Source organism: Felis catus, chromosome B3, assembly GCF_018350175.1.
Source record: "Felis catus isolate Fca126 chromosome B3, F.catus_Fca126_mat1.0, whole genome shotgun sequence".
NCBI lineage: Eukaryota > Metazoa > Chordata > Mammalia > Carnivora > Felidae > Felis > Felis catus.
Window position 1 is genome coordinate 54,891,281 of NC_058373.1, and position 14,950 is coordinate 54,906,230.

At 37.4% G+C, this 14,950-nt stretch overlaps 2 protein-coding genes across 4 annotated transcripts in view; one reads left to right on the forward strand and one right to left on the reverse strand.

Annotated features, from left to right (window-relative positions):
• The window catches only part of SHC4 (SHC adaptor protein 4), a 130,289-nt gene that overhangs the window by 69,433 nt on the left and 45,906 nt on the right, over positions 1-14,950 (forward strand). For all 3 annotated transcript variants that reach the window (XM_045059347.1, XM_023255385.2, XR_006599255.1), the window contains exons 3-4: positions 2,375-2,438; positions 5,545-5,664. In XM_045059347.1, coding sequence (XP_044915282.1) covers positions 2,375-2,438; positions 5,545-5,664 — 184 coding nt within the window. The remainder of the gene's footprint in view (positions 1-2,374; positions 2,439-5,544; positions 5,665-14,950) is intronic.
• EID1 (EP300 interacting inhibitor of differentiation 1) lies at positions 10,128-11,940 on the reverse strand. Its single transcript, XM_019832464.3, has 2 exons — positions 10,632-11,940; positions 10,128-10,365 (listed from the first exon to the last, which is right to left on the reverse strand). The coding sequence occupies exon 1, from the start codon at positions 11,801-11,803 to the stop codon at positions 11,228-11,230; it is 576 nt and encodes a 191-aa protein (XP_019688023.1). The 5' UTR covers positions 11,804-11,940; the 3' UTR covers positions 10,128-10,365; positions 10,632-11,227.

Genomic DNA, 14,950 nt, shown 5'->3' on the forward strand with positions numbered 1-14,950 from the left:
CTAAAAATAGCCAACTGCCTGCTTTTAGAAATAGTTTTATTGGAACATAGCCATGCTCATTTGTTTACATATTGTCTCTTACTGCTTTTGAGTTATAATGCAGAGTTGAGTAGTTGTAACAGAGAAAAGTCTAAAATATTTATCATTTGGCCCTTTATTTTTAAAAAATTTTTTAACGTTTATTTATTTATTTTTGAGACAGAGAGAGACAGAGCATGAACGGGGGAGGGGCACAGAGAGAGGGAGACACAGAATCAGAAGCAGGCTCCAGGCTCTGAGCCATCAGCCCAGAGCCCGACGCGGGGCTCAAACTCACGGACCGCGAGATCGTGACCTGAGCTGAAGTCGGACGCTTAACCCACTGAGTCACCCAGGTGCCCCTCATTTGGCCCTTTACAGAAAAACTTTTCAGACTCTAATCCCATCTCTCAGCTCTTATTCATTCTTGTTTTTCCACACTCTATGCTGCATCAATATCAAACTACTTGTAGTTTCCCTCATATGATAATTTATACTTTCATGCTGTTACACATGCTCTTCCCTCTCTGGAATTTCCAAACTCCGCTCTGCCAGGAAGGTTCATCCTTCCAAACTGTCCTTGGCAGGCACTCATGCTACAAAGCATTCCTTTTAATTCCCATTTAAAACTTTACTTTTTGTTAGATGATATCAACTGTATGAGAATCAAGAGAACAATGCCTGGGAAAGCACTTTGTGAAACTAGGAGGTGCTATACAAAAGTAATAACTAATAATAACTGTGGTTATACTTGTCAGTATCAATGTCCACCTTTGTCTCTACTTTTATTTCAAACCATTTACAAGGAGCAAAGCACCTCATTTGGCTCTCATGGAGTAAAGGATCTGATACCTTTTTCATAACCGCCTTTTATTAAATATCAACAACATAGGTGCCTGGACATGTCATTTTGGCAACACCAGAGGCTAGTTCAGATTAATTATTATGTGTCTCATCAATGATTGAATAATCATTAAGGTGACTCAAACATCAATCAACCAACCAAACAAAAGAGTCTGACTCTCTGAGCGGTCCTTCTATTTCATCCAGAGAACAAAGGTTGGAATCCTACAGAAACCATAGATACAAAATCCTGAGAAAATACGCTAAACCAAAAAGCCATTCTATGTATTGGTTGTAGGTAATTATGCAAAAATCAGACAAGAGAATACTTTAGAGAAGAATTTCATCTATCCAGAAAAAAAAATCTGAACTAAAATATAAATTATAAATCCAAAACAATGCCTAGAGTCTCTGGAATTCTACTTATTTTTCCAATATATCTACTAGAACATTGAGGACATAGATCCACGTTACTATATCTATATGTCTGTATTGTGTCTATATCTATATATCTCTCTAGATAGAGAGGGAGATAGATTTCTTTAATGGGGCTGCATCCCTCTGCGTGTTCCTCCCCTCCTTAGGTATCAAAAACATCTCAAAAAAATATTTTCAGGAAATATATATAAAAACTAATACAATGTTGCAGGTGGTCATATGTGTGTGTGTACTAATATAGTTAACTAATTTAAACAATGATTTCCGGTGAATCCAGGAAAGAGCTTAGAGATGTGCTTTGTGAAAAGTTTAATATATGTGTTGAAAGATAGGAGGTTATGGTTCAGATTACGCTGCGTGAAAGCTTGGGCCGTTAGGAATGCTGAGTTCCAGAGACAAAAGCTTTTAGTTCTAACTGCATTTCTGGAGAGGAGGGTGCCAGGTTGTTCACCACTTCCATTAAGGAACAACTACATATTTTAGCGGTGCCTTTCTCTCACGAAATGCAATATAGAGTAAGGGCAAAAAAAAAAAAAGCAAAGGAGGAAATTTGTTATTGATTTTCATTTCTTCTGCGAAATTACATGAAAGCTCAATGGCTTGTAGCAGTATCTCAGTCAATAAGGCTCCATTTGAGACCACCTTGAAGTTCAATTCTCTCCCAGTCCCTTTAAACTTCCTCTAGTGTCAGATTCTTTTGTATTTAATTGTCTTTGGTGCTGAGATACTAGGAAGCTTTTTATCCATAACACCACAGAGAGGATTTTGCTAAAAGCAAAACCGTGAAGTATTCCCAGACAACTAAGTTCCACTCCTCCTTTTTGGTTAAAAATCAACATTGCTAAAAACCAAATCTGAAAAGCCAAGGAAAAAAGAGATGAAGAAGGTAAATAATAGGATTCCTTATTGCAAAGTGATTTTTTTCAGCATAAGGGTAGGAGTAGGAGAGAGTCATTTATGTCAGACTCACCATTATGTGTGTGCACATTTTGTTCATAATACTTGCTAACATTTGTTGAACATTTACTGCGTGTTAGATAGTGTGCTAAGTCTTTATATGGTTTCTGTTCTGCAGGGAAGCAATAAGTCGCCTGTGTGAAGCTGTCTCTGGGGCAAATGGAGCCGTTAAAAAGCGAAAGGTAAATATTGGTGTGGTTTCTCCTTGTTTTATGTTTCCCTAACTATGGGGAAGAGAATATCAAAATAGTTGTTAGTTCATTCTACTATATGAGCTAAGGTCCAGAATGGCCTTTATCAGTTGGCATGATCAGAGATGCACTGAAAGTTGGTCTTATCTCTCAAGTTTTTCTGACTTGACTGACACTGTCTGAAATGGTGATGCCTGGGGTGACAGAATGAAGAAAGTACCTGGGTTTCCAGTAAAAAATTCTGGGTTCCAGGCCTGGGTGTTTACTCACCTTTGAGCATGGTATCTCATCTCTCTGAGACCCCATTTTTGTTCCTGTAAAGTTAAGTTGAACTGGATGACCAGTTTGGCATCTTCCAATTTTCAATACTTTATAACGTATCTATTCTTCATTTTAACATTTTAGAATTTTTAGATTCCTTAGCCTATTTTCAGATGGAAATGCGGGTGCTAGTAGAGGTGAGATAATAACGTATGAGTAGGAGATTTTCATGCTGAAAGAAAGCAAAAGATTTGATGTTACATAGGTTTAAATCCTGCCTCTGCCACCTACTATGTGATCTTGGACAAGCCACTTCACCTTTTGGATCACTGGTTTCCTCATCTGTAAAGTGGGAGAAAATAGCACTTACTTGATTGAGTTGTGTAGAATTAAAATGATGTCTACACAGTGTTTGGGCGTATATTAGGTTTTCAACTCTAATGGTAGATAGAATTATTGCCATTTAATTGTCAACGCAGAGCATTTAGTTGTTTTGGAATGTCCAAAGGAGAGGTGCAAAGGTTCTTAAGATAACTATATAAATCATAGAATTGTAGATTGTTTAAGAGAGAAGGAATGTTTAGAGATCTTCTAGTCCAACCCTCCCATTTTGCCAGATACTAAACTGTCTCAGAGAAGAGATTTGCCTTGAGTTACTAGGATGATGAAGTTTAGAGCCAACTATAGAAGCCAGGTCTTCGTATTTCCAGCTTAGGGCTTTATTTCCACACCTGCCTGCCTCATTCTTTATTATTCTTCACTAGTTTGCATAGGGCCGAACTCAGTGTCACCCAGAGTGATTCAGATGAGTCACATGGCATGGGAAACACTAAGTGTTAATAAATGGACTTTGAATTCTATTAGAACTCCCTATTCCTAGTTACTTTGACAAAACCCATGGCCCCAAAGTAGCCTCTGGCCACCTCCTGCCTCTCATAACCTCTGCAAATAGGATACTTTTTGTTGTTGTTGCATGATCCCAACAAATAGCCTCAATCATTTAAGACTTTCTCATTTCAGAAATGGGGAGTCTACTCCCCAAAACAAAATAAAACAAAACAAACGAGGCTATCATGTTTCCAGAAAGTACACATGGAAAGAAAAAAAAATCTTGAGTTAATTTCCTTTGATAGCTAGCACTTACTGCATACTTACTACACGCCAGGGACTGTTCTATACACTATGTTTTTATACTCTTTTTCCTCCTAATTTAAAACATTTGGTAAAATATGTGTAACATAAAATTTACCATTTTAACCATTTTTAAATATACAGCTCAGTGATATTACATACATTCACATTGTTGAACAACCATCACCCCTATCCATCCCCATAACTCTTTCCATCTTGTAGAACTGAAACTCTATATACATTAAACAATGACTTCCTATTCCCCATTTCTTCAGCCCTGACAGCCACCGTTCTACTTTCCATCTCTATGATGTTAACTACTCTAAGTACCTCATATAAGTGGACTCATACATATTTGTCTTTTTGTGACTGGATTATTTTCACTTCACATAATGTCCTCAGGATTCATCCATACTATAGCATGTGTCAGAATTCCCTCCCTTTGTAAGGCTGAATAATATTCCATTGTGTGTGTGTACCACATTTTGCTATCCATTCATTTGTTGATGGATACTTAAGTTTTTTCCATGTTTTAGCTATTGTGAATAACACTGTTATGAATATGGATATACCAATACCTGTTCAAGTCCCTGCTTTAAGTTCTTTTGGGTGCATAACAAGAAGTAGAATTGCTAGGTCATATGGTAATTTTATTTTTAATTTTTTGAGGAACTGGGAACTGCCATGCTGTTTTCCAAAGCAATTGTACTCTTGTACATTCCTACCAATAGTGCACAAGGATTTCAATTTCTCCACATTCTAACACTTGTTATTTTCTGTTATTGTTGTTGTTTACTAGTTACAGGTTTATCTAGATTTTCTATTTCTTCATGATTGAGTCTTAATTGCTTTAATGTTTCTAGGAATTTGTCCATTTCATCTAGGGAATCCACTTTGTTGATATGCAGTTGTTCATAATACTCTCTTATAATCCTTTTTGTTTCTATTGAATTGGTAGTTGCATCCCCACCCCACTTTTGCTCCTGATTTTAGTGATGTGAGTCTTCTTTCTTTTTTTTCTTAGCCCATATATATAAAAGGTTGGTCAATTTTGTTGAACTTTTTGAAGAACTAACTTTTGGTTTCATTGATTTCCTCTATTCTCTAGTCTCTGTGCCATTGATCTCTGCTCTAATCTTTATTATTTCCTTCCTTCTGCTAACTTTGGGTTTAATTTGTTCTTTTTTTGAATTCCTTAAGTTGTAAAGTTAGGTTCTTGATTTGGCATCTTTCTTCTTTTTTAATGTAAGTATTCATAGTTATATATTCCGCTCCCCCAAAGCATCACTCTCACTGTGTCCCATATATTTGATATGAATGTTTTTTGTACTTTTATAAATTATCAGAAAAAAATCCAGCAACTTTTTCTTTTTTTAGACTTCTGGTTTTCAAAAGGACTGGAGAGTTCAGCTAGCCCAAACTCTCACAAGAATTCCTTTTATATAAAGCAGGCCCTACTCCCAACACTTGGGGAGAAGGGAATATATGAGAAAAGTTCTGAGGGCTCAGATTTCACTGCTTACTAAAGAATTTGCTGCATTCCAATTTTTTAATGTTTTCATTAAAATAAAGCATTCCATCTCATTTGACTTGTGTAAAGTAAAATAGGAAGAGTATGTGTTTTGACCCATTTTAACACTTAAAAAATTAATATTCTCCTGTAACAAAATCCTTAACTCAGAGTATTGTTTTGCTATTTTTAAAGCCTCCAGTTAAGTTCCTATCAACAGTTCTTGGCAAAAGTAATCTTCAGTTTTCGGGAATGAATATTAAACTGACCATCTCAACATGCAGCCTCACGTTGATGAATATTGACAACCAACAGGTAAGATCATGAATGTCATTTATAGCTTAACGTATCATCTATTTTTCTAGAAGAACCTGGGCATAATAAAGAAAATAAAGTTTCAGACAAAGTGTGCTTAAAATTTAGTTAAGGCACAAGGGAAAAAATATCTGCCAAGGATTTGTGAATAACAATAATTAGAACAACAGTATTACTAACTCATCACTGCATTTAACTGCTTGCGTACTTGCCTCAACCTAATTGGCTTTGTAATAGGAACTAAGGTGCAAATAACTGGTAAATACCATTTGGCAACTCATATTCTTGAGTCAGTTATTACTCTCCACCCGTGCTCCCCAAAGGGAAAGCAATTCCATTATCAGAACTAACAGACTGTGTGTTGGATGGGGGTGCAAATGAAGGACAGGGGGGAAGGGTGATGTTAGGGTTAATATTCTAGCTAACTGAAATTTAAGCATAAAACATTTTCTTCCAACTCTTAAGCTTGAAGTGCTTTGTAAAACATTATTACATAAACACAGTTTCTTCTTCTTTGATGATGTGTGATGCCATGGTGTGCCTGAGTCCTCATTGTGAACCTTATTTCTCAAAGAACAGCATTGCTGAAGCAAATATAAAAGATATACAGGCATTGGGCTAAATGTGTTCCTTAAACTAGGGTACTCTTGACTTGCTTTTTATGTTTTAAACTAAATTCCTCATATCAGATTATTTATGGGTGTTAGAGTCTAAATTTTCTTGGTTTAATATGTAGTGATTCGAGGTTCTTAGTATTTAAGGTTTTACTGTATGGAATACTGTTGAACAGGGACTCATGGAAGGTTTAATGTGTAGTTGGCTCTCGGGCTTTGAGGTCACATATAGGTTGAAATCATGGCTTCGCCACTAATGAGCAAGTTATGCTGCAACTCAATTTTCTTCCTTAGTGAAATGAGATTATAGTACCTATTCATAGTTTCTGAGAGGATGGATTTAGCAATAGTATATGTGTCACTGGATTATATACAGGATTAAGTAAAACCATTGATGTAAATCACTTAGCACAGAGCCAGTCACCCAGTACCTATTATTATTTACTCAAACATTTTTCCTATTTCCTTGAGACATTTTCATAAAGTCAGTGCTTAGCAGGGAAAGCATAAAACATAGAATCATAAAATTTTCAGTAACATGCACGTACAGTTATATACATTTTTTTCTCCAATGTTTTTGCCAAAAACTTGCAGTTTTGAGGTCTGCTTTATTTTCTAAATTCAAAAGCAGAATAAAATACATTGCTTGCACAGTAGTATAAACCACCACAGGAGAAAATACTTAATATAAAATAGTTCAAAATAGATTTCTGTCTCGTTGGGCCCTGATTGGTTATCTAAGAGAGGTGATACCATTGGTATAATGAGAGCAGAACATTTGAGGCTGTACTTGGAAGATGCAACAAATCTAGGTGGAAGGTGAAGCAATCGTTCAGTCTTTCAGATGCTTTGCCCTCAAGATATTTGTAGATGTAAATTTTAGTTTTAGTTTTCACCCATGTGTGTGGTACCAGGGGTGCTTAATGCCTTTAGGTATGAGATCTCATTGAGTATAGAAGCACTTGAATTATCTCCGAATTTTGTAGGGGAGGAAGAGTAAGCAAATCTACAGCCGTCCTGGTGACAGCCTTCTGTGCAGAACCTAATGAGCATTAAAAAAAAAAAAAAGTTCTATGGGGTGACTGAGGAATTAGGAATTTAGGAAGAATAGGGCTGTGGTGTGTGGTAGGTGGCTTAGTTTATTCTCATTTCTTTCTCTCTTTTACTACCCTTTTCCAGGCTACTTTAATTGGAAGGGGTATTGTCAATGCCCATAATCTTTCTGGCAGAATAGAAGTAGGGACAGGGCGCATGGGTGGCTTCCACTACCAGCAGTTACAGCAATGAGTGCCTCTGGAAGTGGGACATCTTTTCTGCACTGGTAGCAGGGAATGGGGTTGTGCTGAGCCCACTGCTGGAGTGGGGACTAAAGTTAGGATCTCATTGACCTTAGACCCAGGTCCTGATTTTTAAAAATAATTTTGAACTATTCTGCAGGCCTGGAGGAAACGGCCCCTTCATTCCTCCCTGGTGGAGGGAGGGCATATAAAAAAAAAGATGTGCCACTATAGATGCTTCAACTCAAGCTTTATAAATCCCATTAATAGGGCAACTAAACTGTTCAAGGGAGAAGGCAACAGAGAAGTGACCTTATAGATGTAACAGGAGAAAATGATTAACTCAATCTTCCTTAAAGAAAGTTACCCTTTGAAGTTTTAAGATAAATACCAAGAAATATTAATGCCTCCTCCCCCCCCCCCCCCCCCGCCAACTCCTAAGATATACTTTGGTCTGAAAACATAAACAAGTTAAAATTGATAGGTACATTCATAGATGGCAGAGCATTTATGGGTAGGATGGTTCACATTCATCTTCAGCCACTGAGAACAACTGCAAGAATATAACCATTCACTCCCAGAAAATGTCTTAAAGAACCTCAGAGGCAGAAAATAAAATTATATTAAACACATAATGCTTGCGATTTTTAAAACTTGCCATATTTTGGGATGGGAAATACATTTTGGAAAAGCAAGTTCTAGGGGGTTTTTCTATATTCCTTGTTTTAAAAATTCAAGCAACAGACTTCCTTGATATACTTCAATATGTTAAGGATGTAAGCAAAAATATCTGACTAGCTTCCACTCCCACTATTCTTTAGTCATTTCTACATTCCTACCACCAACCCTAACAGCTAGTGAAATTTTACTAAGAGTAATAAAGAGATAAAGAAGGTAAAACAGGCAGAAAATGGAGATATCCTTTAGTCTCCATGAGGAGAGGGAACTTCAAATATAGGGAGGCCAGGCAGACAATGCTAACTGTGCAGGTACAAGAAAAACAGTGGTGCAAGCATAATGATATATGGTGAGTGCCACTTGGCCTCCATGTTGGGGAGACAATACTGGGAAACATGGCAACAGAATATCTTCCAATTAGAATGGGGAATTAGATGCTTTATCCCACATAACTATTGGTCAAGGGCTACCAGATCTTCAACTTTTGGGGGGAAAAAAAAGATGGAAATCTTGGGAGTTTTGTTGCTCTATCAGGATTATGAGATGTTGGTCTTTAATGAAGAATTGCAATTTTAAGCATGAGCCAAACACAGTAAGTCTGTGTCCTTAGGCCAGCCAAATGTGAGTCCGATCTAAGCAAACATTTATAATGTAATACTATATAATAATATATGGATAGATCCAGAAAACTGCCCCCAAATCACCCTATATACTCATAAGCTTTTTAAAGTTCTCTCTACCCATTCTACATCCCCACCCACTCCCCTGTTCGCAAAATCAGGACCAGAATCGCTATAGAACTCCTTTTTTAGTTCCCATTTAGCCAAGATTTGAACCAGCTAGGCTGTTTCCAGTACGTGTTAACGCTTAAAAGACATAAAAAGTGATTTTACAATTCTAAAAGGGGTTTCTTTAGTAAATACAAACAAGTACTAACTTCAGTGCTCTCAGATTACTGCCTGTTTTTCCAAGACCAAGGAACCAACCATCAGAAGTCAGTTGTGGAGTCCAGGTCTTTATCCTGTAAATGAGCCTTCAGGTCCAACAGGGAGCAGTTTTCTTTTCCTTCTTCTTTCTCCCTCCTTAGTCTCAGAGAGGAACCTAATCACAGATTTCCTAATCACACTTCCTGGTATGAAGACCAGTTTTTGATTTCCTGACATCTTTATCTGGAGGTAAATGCAATTGGTCAGTGCTCCTTGTGTACTGGCATCCTTCTCCCCCACCCCCCCCTGCCCCGCCCCCACCAAATTCAGTTAATTCACATCATACAAGCAATTATCTATCCAGATGCATCTAAATGCAGCTACAAGCCTTTTGAAAATGTAATGAAAGTGAGTCATGAGAGAGGCAGGATGAAGAGGGTTAAGTGCTAACATCTCACCTCCTGTTTGTTTCCCCATGAATCTATCTATCCTTCTCCTCACCAAGCTTAGTGTTTATAACCCTCAGTCCATTTTTTTTTTTACAGAAAGAACCCACTCCCTAAAAGGTGACTATAACATAAATAAGGTTGAGTTGTGCTGTTGTATTGGATGTGTCCTTTACTGCCATAAGGTCTTATTGATCTTAAGACCTACTGATGTACTGTTTATTGGGCACAACTTTCTGACACAATTTTTAGTCTTACGCAACTTCAGAACCTCAATAACCACAGCAATATGTTCGTTAATACAACAGGTTTTCTCAGGCTAGCAAATTCTCTTATAGGAATTTACAAAGTTTAATATCCACAAATTAACTTATAAATCAGGTATTTGAAGCTGGAACACTTTCCCATGTAGTGGTTAAATTTAAATCATAAAGTGGTTTCGGTAATAAAATAAAATAGCATAATACGATAAAAAGTAGCATTTCAATAAAGTATGTGAACAATACTATTGGCCAAACAAAATACACAGAACAAGAAATTTTATTATCTCGAATGCTGGTGCATAACCAATAACAAGCTTCATTAGAGGAGGAGACAGAGGGAAACTTCAGATACTGATGAGGATTTCTGGGCAGGTTTAAAACCTTTAAAGATTGAGGGCATAATTGTTCAGTCTTTTTTTAGATGCAGGGCTTTCCTTTTACTTGACATTTTCTCTTTGACAGTTCTTATGTTATGAAGTTCAACCAAAGTCTTTCACCTGTAAAGTTAAATGAAAAACAGACAGCGAGTAAAACAATTTCTCTAGTATAAGAGTGTTAGAAATAGTTTTGTTTTCTTTGTTCTTTCACATATTTTTTAATATCTAAATTTGAAATTTTACTATGGATATTTCTGAGTTTTAAAAATGGTTAAGACAATAAACTTTCTAGAATTATGGATCATACTAGCTTTATAAATCATCAAGATACATGTACAATCAAAATTTCAGATGCTCTTGAAAACACATTTTGAGATATAGCACACCTGATACATATTTCTTTTTGGGTTTGCTTATCCTTTTTGGATACTGAAGAACACCCAATTTATTTTACGCTAAAAAACTGTAGCCTTTGATAATTGGCTTGGATAGACCATAAAGTGGAATCTTCAGAGTTCTCTCAGTGGGCTTTCAGTCCAAATAACTCAGACATCTCGTGTCCTAAACTGGATGTATTAGTTACTTTTTCTCATGTAATTAATATCATTGGGCTCTTGTATTGGCAGTTTGTCTTGACATTAACTTACTCTCGCAAAACCATCCCTTACAGTGAAATATGAAAGATATTTTCCCCAATGCAAGGAGAATAATCTGGATCAATAACAAAGTCAAAGCCACAGGTGTTTCAGGAAGGTTCTTGAAAACAGATTTCCACAGTCCTAAAATGCCTTTTCTTCTTTAACAATTTTTTCTTTTTCATAACTGTGCAGTCACTGCCCTATTCTATTCTGCAAAACAACGACAAAAATCTTTTTTTGAAGATTAAGTTTTTCATTGGCACGGTACTATCTGGAATGAACCCAAAAGGCAGTGGAATGTTGGGTCTCTCCTCAACTTTTCCTCCTCTTTTAACAGCATTTAATTACTCTCTATCAATAATCTCATCACAGCCGAGTTCTTCGGTCAGACGATTGACAACCATAAGTGAAAAAAGCTCTTCGATAAAAGCCAACTGATCAAACGGGGTCTTCTCATAATGCATTTGAAACCCGCCATCCAGGGCTGCTTCCCTTGCTCTGGATGTTCTCAGAAACATCTTGTTGGCTTCTTCAAGGGCCGCTGATACTCTGTAGCCCGCACCACTCAGCTGCTCCTCTTCCGGATAATCGTAGTCGTCCTCCCAGTCATCAAATTCCTCGCCCTCGTCCTCGCTCTCGAAGTCAGGGCCCGCGATCAGGCCTGGCTGCTCCCCAGGGCTGGGCCGGTTAGCAAGGCCTCGTTCCCCCTGCGGCTCCGCCATTGGCTGGGCCGCCTCCTCCTCCATTGGGCCTTCCTCCTCGAGCTGTGGCTGGGCCCCGTTGCGGGAGGCGTTCGGGGATGGCTCCCGGCTCCCGCTGCCTACCTCCATCTGCGGAAGGTCACCCTCGCCAAGCATCACATCCATCTGCAGATCATTGCTCTCTTCATACAGCTCGGACAGCTCGTTCATTTCCGACATCGTACAAGCTGCTCAACCTCTCGAAAGGTGTTTTTGCAAGATCGGAGCTACGCGGCCGAGGGGTTGTGCGCGTGCGCAAACGCCGTGCGCCTGCGTGACCCTGTGCGTGTGCGCGACCCCCAAACACCGCCTCCCGTTTGGCGTCCCCCTCGCGGGGGAGGTCCCCGCTCTTCGGAACCGTGGTGTATGTTTCGGTCCTTTGGAACTCCGTTAGTAGACTCTACGTTTAGAGAGTTACGTAATCTCCGCTTTCCCTAACTGTTCTGCGCATTATGATGCTGTAAACTTGAAAATCCATAACGTGGCTTCTGTAACTATGCTTAGTGCTCTTCCTCCCCCTTCGCCCTTCCGTTCTCTCCTGCTCCTTTTCCTCCCGCCCCAGGCAATAGCATCTGCTCCAACTACCTTTGGTCTCTGCGCTCCTGACTTCTAAATCCCCACCTCCAAATCACAGTGTTCTCAACATACTGACAACTGATCCATTCATTCAGCCCTTCTGCTTTCCCCATAAGAAAAAAAAAAAAGTTAAATTCGCAAATAAGCATATTATCTATCTTTTAAAAAAGATACTATACTGAAGAAGGACTTGGTTCCATTTATTTTCGCAGGAGGTTAACTTTCCACCATAATCAGTTTGGTGTGTATTCTTTAAATTCTTTTCCTCTGCGTTTATATGGACCTTTATGTCCTCGTGGAAAAATCTTGTGTGTGTATGGGTTTTGTTTTGTTTTGGTTTGGTTTTTTTGCAAGTCTTACCTAACTCTTCAAGCTACAAAAAGCACCTCAGCAATGACTTGAAGATTTAGCTTTGTTAGTATACATAGATAAGTCTTTTTTTCCATAGCATTCCATTTGTATAGCTATTCTATAGTTGACCTAACCATACACAAGTGATTTCCGATTTTTTGATATAAACTATGGGTAATGTTTCTATGTGCCAATGTTTCTACAGAATAAATAACCTAGGAGTGGAAAGGCGGAATTGTAGAGCATACATACTTTAGTTTTAATACATACTGTCAAACTGCTCTCCAAGATTGCTGTACAGATTTCAGCTCTCATCAGCAGTGTTTGAGAATATCCATATCCTTGCCACACACTGTTTTGTTGAGCAATTTTATCAATTTAATGATACCTTGTTTTATTTTCCATAGCCTTGATTTCTTGGAGATTGATTATTTTTCAACATGTTTATTGAACATTTGTGTTACTTATGAAAATTAACTGGCCTTATTTTTGGTTTATTTTTTTTTCTTACTGATTTGTAGGAATTTCTTATAAACTATATGAATACTTTGTTTTACATGTTGCAAATACATTCTCCCTCCCTGTTGTTATTTGTCCGGTTTCAGGTGTCTTTTCTCCTATAAAAGTTTTAAAATGAGTTTTCATGTAAGCCCTTCAAATTGAAGGTTTTTTTTTTTCCTGTATATCTTTTTTTTTATTAAGTTGGATTTTCCTACTTCAAAGATCACAAGCATGTCTTTTATTTTTCTTCAATGTTTGCATACATTTTGTTGTTAAAATTTTTTTTAATGTTTATTTATTTTTGAGAGAGAGAGAGAAAGAGACAGCGTGTGAGCAGGGGAGTTGCAGAGAGAGAAGGAGACACAGAATCTGAAGCAGGCTCCAGGCTGTGAGCTGTCAGCACAGAGCCCAATGCGGGGCTCAAACCCACAAATTGTGAGATCATGACCTGAGACGAAGTCAGAGGCTTAACGGACTGAGAAACCCAGGCCCCATGCATAGGTTTTTTGTGGATAAACATTTATTTATCTAAGTACGATAAGGACAGGATTCATTTATATATATTTTTACACATATACAGCTAATTCAGCCAACTTCACTGATTTAATCACTGTCCTTTGTTGGTTGTTTGGTGCCACATTTATCATATTAAAAGAAAACAAATGTGTGAGTTTGTTTTAGACTTTGTATTCAAACGAATTTCTACAGTGTTACAATATGTCTTGCTGATAAGAAAAATCTTGTGTCTTTGTTCTTTAAAAGATTGCCTTAACTCTTCTTGCACATTTGTTCTTCCATGTGAATTTTAGAAGTAGCTTGAAAAGTTACCGGAATGATATAGGTGGAATTTTTATTTGAGTTGCATGGAATTTACAGATTAATTTGGGGGAGAATTGACATTTTTACAATATTGTCTTCTCATCCATAAAAGTAATATATATTTTCTGCTTGTTTGTGTCTTATTTATACCCTTCAATGAAGTTTTCCGAAAAGGCTTATGTGATTCTTGCTATTTTATACTCAGGTACTATCATAAAATGTACCCCTGACTCCAATACAGTGTCTAGTTGGCTATTGCTGGTATGTGGGAAAGACATTGATGTTTGTATATTGATTTATTTTTAGTAATCACTTTTAGCTGAAATCTAAACATAGAAAACACAAATACAGAAAAGTGCACAAATCTTAAGTGCACAGCTTGGTTATCACAAAATGGACATATTTGTGTAACTGTTACCCAGATCGAGAAACACGATTTTCAGGATTCCAGAAAACCATTTGCTTTCTCTTTCTTTGCCCTACGAGCACCACCGTTCTGATTTCAAACAGAATAAAATATTTTTGCCTGTTTTTTGAACTTTATATAAATTAAATCATGTAGTATATACTCTTTGTGTGTGTGTGTGTGTGGCTTCTTTTACCCAAGAAATATGTTTTGTTTTGTGTGTGTGTGTGTGTTTGCTACATAGTAGTCCATTGTTTAAATATCACAGTGATCATCATTGGGATTGATTCCAGTTTGGACCTATTACAAACAGGGCAGTAATTATCTTTCTTGGGAAGGTTTTTGGTGCTTGTATTTATGCAATTCTGTGGTTCTACACCTAAGAATAGAATTGCTGGGTATCTTATATAAGAGTATCTTATACTCTTGTATACATTATGTTAAACATTTCTCAAGACAGGCTTAGCCAATTGGTGCACAGTTGGTATTTTTATGAACCTTCAAAGCAGTATGACAAATAATTCTCTGTCAGTTGGTCATTACTTTGTGATTTCCAAATAAGCAAGCCTAAAATCTCAAGAGGCAAAATCTCAAAAGAGGTGGTCTTCTCAGCTAACTAATGCAGTTCACTTGGATAGTCTACATCATATTGAAATTCTTAATGTTAGTGCTTT

What these genes read in the sequence shown, in the direction of transcription:
- EID1 (XM_019832464.3), bottom strand. Translation starts at nt 11,803, where the DNA reads ATGTCGGAAATGAACGAGCTGTCCGAGCTGTATGAAGAGAGCAATGAT.